Source organism: Malus domestica, chromosome 15 (genome assembly GCF_042453785.1).
Source record: "Malus domestica chromosome 15, GDT2T_hap1".
NCBI lineage: Eukaryota > Viridiplantae > Streptophyta > Magnoliopsida > Rosales > Rosaceae > Malus > Malus domestica.
The window spans coordinates 39,347,443-39,352,508 of record NC_091675.1 but is presented as its reverse complement, the minus strand read 5'-3'; the positions used below and the strand labels follow the sequence as shown (position 1 = coordinate 39,352,508).

General features: G+C 40.7%; 1 protein-coding gene across 1 annotated transcript; it reads left to right on the top strand.

Moving 5' to 3' along the window:
• Positions 1 to 3,342: 3,342 nt before the first annotated feature.
• On the top strand, positions 3,343 to 4,578 carry LOC139191913 (uncharacterized). Its single transcript, XM_070812944.1, has 2 exons — positions 3,343 to 3,572; positions 3,765 to 4,578. The coding sequence occupies exons 1-2, from the start codon at positions 3,343 to 3,345 to the stop codon at positions 4,576 to 4,578; spliced, it is 1,044 nt and encodes a 347-aa protein (XP_070669045.1).
• The last annotated feature ends 488 nt before the right edge of the window (positions 4,579 to 5,066 follow it).

Below are 5,066 nucleotides of genomic sequence, written 5' to 3'. Positions count from 1 at the left end.
TACGATGTTGGTTAGCAAAAATAATGATGAGAGAATAACGCTTTAGTCATTTACAACTGTTGTAATTACCCATCTAGTTTGGCCTCTAGAGAATGATGCCTCACAATGATATGATGTTGGTACCATTGCACTTAGTTAAGTTATTCCCACCATGCTAGTTCGTGTAGGGGTTCAAGAATAGCCTCACAATGATATGATGTTGGTCATCCTCGTTGCCTACCTCACCACATCATGTATGTACATATGGACTCCTCCTAATTATAAGAACATACTTTGAACCTCCCCATGATAGGGTGAAGCCAGTGTAGGAGTCACAAACGATTGGAGTCCATCATGGTGGAATGCCTACGAAGAGATGTTCAAAGCATCTCTCGCTTATCAACTTAATATTCGTTTTGTTGAGGGAGTACTGTTGGGCTACATCAATTTTATTTTAATCTTATTGAAAGAACTTGGGCCTATCACAACCATTGGTCCAAGTTAATATGAATTAGTAGTATATAATGTTGGAAATGTGCCCTAAAGCCAATCATGTGATGATACTTTACGGACATTTCACATGTTAAACTAATCTAGTTTTACATATAAAGGGCAAAGATTATTGTTTGAGCCGTCTCATATAAATGTTATATGCTTAAACGATAAAGTCCAAGGAATATGTGATTGGGAAAATGTAATCTAATGAAGTTAGATTCATGAGACCATTCTTTCGTAGACACATCCTAAACGTTCCTGATCATAGGATTGCCAATTGGGCGTTGACAGTCCGTTAAGATCAGTACGTACTATGTCTTCTCTCAGGGAGAGTGATTAGTCTCTAGTCATTGGTGTGTGTGACATCAAGACAAGTACGGTAGGTGCTCAATAGAGAATGAGTTCACTGAACGCGATTATCGAAGAGTTCTCATATTCCATGTCACATGAGAACTCATGGTTAGGATAATGCAAAGTAGTCATTTGACCTGAGGCATCATAGTTGTCTTGTGGTTAAGTCCTTGATCTTTGATTATGTCAAAGTCACTCCATCAGGAGGGTGTCCACGGCATCGTTGGGGTCAAGCCACTTAGCTATGGAGACAAGTGAATGCGCAACAAGGGATCTCTAACCTTCAAACCGTTTGAGGGAGAATACTCTCTGATATGATTTGAATCTCTGGCCAGAGTATGAATGAGATTTGGGAATGCGTTCCTAATCACATTCAAGGTAATCATATAAGCACAAGACACACATTGGATAGTAGACATGAGAAAATAAACTATCAAACCAAACAATGTGGTCAAGAGTATTAGATTAGAGAAAGACCGTATTGCATTTGTAATCTCGAACTGAATAGGTTCTCTAACCTCTTCTGATTAGCTTGGGTAACCATGATATGCTGCTAGGTGTCACTCATGGTTTGTGGAAGCCCTAAACGTGTGTAATCACTAAAGGGAGAATTGAAAATAGTTTCAGTTCACAATCGATGTAAAATGGTTTTAATCGCCCACTACCTCGCTAAAAGGAACCTAATGGATCGCACACCATAAAAGGTAGAGATTGGAGATTAAACGGAAATGAGTAAGAATGATTAAATGGTTTAATCATTTATTTATGGCAAGGATTAATTAATATGTTAATTAATCAAACGAATAAGTTCGTTAAAGACTTCGGGATAGTTTTGGACCTTAAGGCCCAATGGGCTTCGAACGTTGTGTTTTGAGTCAAGTCAAAAACCAAATTTCGTCCAAAGTTATGTTAGAGTTAGAAACTGCCTAGTCTTTGTTTTTAGCCAATTTTGAGTGTTTTTAAGTTGTTTTGAGTCTTTAGAATCTGTTTTGAGTCCCTTGAGTCTTTTCAAACGTTTTAAATTTATTTTTATGTTTTTGAGTAAGTTAAGAGGTTTTAGCAAGCCCTCCTAATCCCCGGTTTAAGAACGATCCCTACTTATACATATACTACAATTGTCAAAAGAGGGTTTAATTTGAGTGCTTAACTTTCATCGCATCAAATTTTGGCGCTGTTGCCGGGGATTAGCAACTTTGCTAATCCCTCGTTGTTTCTTTTTATTTATTTTTGTGTGTTTTTATTTTAGTTTGCTGATTGGGTTTATTTCTTATTTTCAGGTACTAGTTTATGACTCGTAGTTCTCAACATATTAGTGCAAACATCTCGGAGTTCGACGGCGATTTTGAAAGAACTTTGAGAAGAAAGAAGAGGCATCCAGAACCTAGTGAACCTAGTTCAAATTCAGAGGCCGAATCTGAATTTGAAGAAAAAGAATAAGAGGTCATGGCAGCGGACAATCGTACAATCAAAGAACTCTCAGCCTCGGGGTTGGCAAATACCGCACCCTGCATTCAATACCCTATGACTGCTCAAGGCAACACCAATGAGTTCGAATTGAAGTCAAGCTTGTTGCATCACATTCCTAAATACCATGGGCTGTCCATGGAAGATCCAAACAAGCATCTTAAAGAGTTCGAAGTGGTTTGTTCGAGCATGACTCCCATCAATGTCGATGGGAACACTTTGATGATGAAGGCCTTTCCATTCTCTCTTTTGGAAAGGGCTAAAGATTGGCTTTATGAGTTAGTACCCGGAACGGTCACGTCTTGGGAAAGCATGAAGAGGGCATTTTTAGAGAAGTTCTTCCCCACTTAGAGAGTCATTCTCTTGAGGAAGAAGATTAGTGGGATTCAATAAAATCAAGGTGAATCGTTTCCCATATATTATGAACGTTATAAAACTCTTATTGCTTCATGTCCACAGCACCAAATGAAGGAGGAGTTGCTCATTCAATACTTCTACGAAGGACTCCTCCCCATTGAACGTCAAATGCTAGATGCCTCGGCGGGTGGTACGTTGGTTGACATGACTCCGGTGGCTGCCAAGACTTTAATTGCAAACCGAGCACACAATGCACAACAATATGAGGGTGTTGGACAAAGAGAAGGCCCACGGCAACATAGTGTGAATGAGGTAAATGCAATTTCTGAAATTCAATCACAACTTGCTAATCTTACTCCTCTTGTGTCTCAGGTTGTAATTGGGTCAAAACCACAAGAAAATCAAGTTTGCACTGTGTGCTCCATCCAAGGGCATCCATCCGAGAAATGCCCTCAGTTGATCGAGAATGGTGGATGGGAATCTGCCAATGCTATTGGATTCCAAGGCCAAAATCAAACCAGATACGATCCATACTCGAACATATACAACCCCGGATGGAGAGATCACCCTAATATGAAGTGGAGAGAGCCCCAATAACCTGCAAAACAAGGGGGATTTAGGCAAAGCCCCACTGGGTTCCCACGACCATATCAACAAAATCAACCACCCCCGGCCCAACCGAGAACAAGTTCGCCCATGGATAATGATCAACTTGTTCAATTGCTAACCAATGTGGCGCAGGGCATGCAAAATCAAGCCAATGAGGTGGAAGATTTGAAAAAACAAATGGGACAAATGGCTGAATTCATGGGGCAATTCAGTAGAGAACAAGGCAAGTTACCAAGTTCAACAAATGTGAATCCAAAGGGCGGATTCGAATCCGCCAAAGCCATCATGTTGCGTAGTGGAAAAGAAGTTGGAAGTGAGTCCGACACTCCTAAATCTACCTAAAAAGAGGATGAAAAGCTGCAAAATGAGGAGGGGAGCACTAGCACACCCACGGAAAGAGTGAATCAACCGTTGCCCCAGGCCCCTATCATTCCTAAATCGGCCAAACAACGTAAGTTGAGTTCAAATTCACTTAATACTAATCTGACACATGTTCCTTTTCCTCGTAGGTTCATGCAATCGAAGAAGGATGAGAGTGAGAATGACATTCTTGAAACATTCCGGAAAGTGCAAGTAAACATTCCACTCCTTGAGGCAATTAAACAAGTCCCGAAATATGCCAAATTTCTCAAAGAGTTATGCACAACCAAGAGAAGAGTGTCGAACAAAGAGGTAGTTAAGGTAAGTGAAAATGTTTCAGCCGTATTGCAACGTAAACTACCCACTAAATGCAAAGACCCCGGAAGTTTTACGATTCCCTGTGTGATTGGCAATACTCGATTTGAAAATGCAATGCTAGATTTAGGTGCATCTATAAATGTCATGCCTTACTCTATATATGCATCTATAAACTTGGGTGAATTGAAAAAGGATGGTGTGATTATACAATTGGCTGATCGTTCTAACGCATACCCAAAATGTGTTTTGGATGATGTTTTAATACAGGTGAACCATTTGATCTTTCCGGCTGATTTTTATGTTTTAGACATGGAAGATTCAGTCCATTCCACCTCTTTGCCGATTCTTCTTGGTAGGCCATTCATGAAGACAGCCCGTACAAAGATTGATGTATACAAAGGAACTTTGACGATGGAATTTGATGGGAAAGTTATCAATTTTAATATTTCTGAAACTATGAGATATCCCGTTGATGATCACTCTTGCTTTTCTATTGACGTTATTGATTCTTTGGCGCATGAGTATCTTGAGGAATTGAACGAGGATGCCCTTGAAATAGCCATTACGAAGGGCATAGAACTAAAAAACCAAGAACTTGGGGCAAACCCACGACCAAAATGGGGAGCCCAATCTCGTGCCCTTTAATGAGGAAGTTGTGGAGGTTGTGGCTGCCATTGAGTCGCTTCCACGACAATATGGTAAGGTTCCGCTCTCAATTTCAAGTTCAATTTCTACTAAGATGTTACCTTCTGTTGATCAGGCACTTACTCTTGAACTTAAGCCGTTGCCGGACCATTTGAAATATGTGTTTTTGGGAGATGATGAGACATTGCCCGTCATTGTTTCTTCAAGTCTCACGACACATGAGGAAGAAAAGCTTGTGAGAGTGCTACGAGGGCACAAAACAGCCATGAGGTGGACCTTAGCCGACATTAGGGGAATTAGCCCCACCACTTGCATGCACCGCATACTTCTTGAGGAGGGGACTAAACCATCCCAAGAGGCTCAACGCCGTCTCAACCCTCCTATGATGGAAGTTGTGAAGAAGGAAATAATCAAGCTCTTAGATTGTGGCGTGATCTATCCTATCTCCGATAGGCATTGGGTTTCACCAGTTCAAGTCGTTCCCAAGA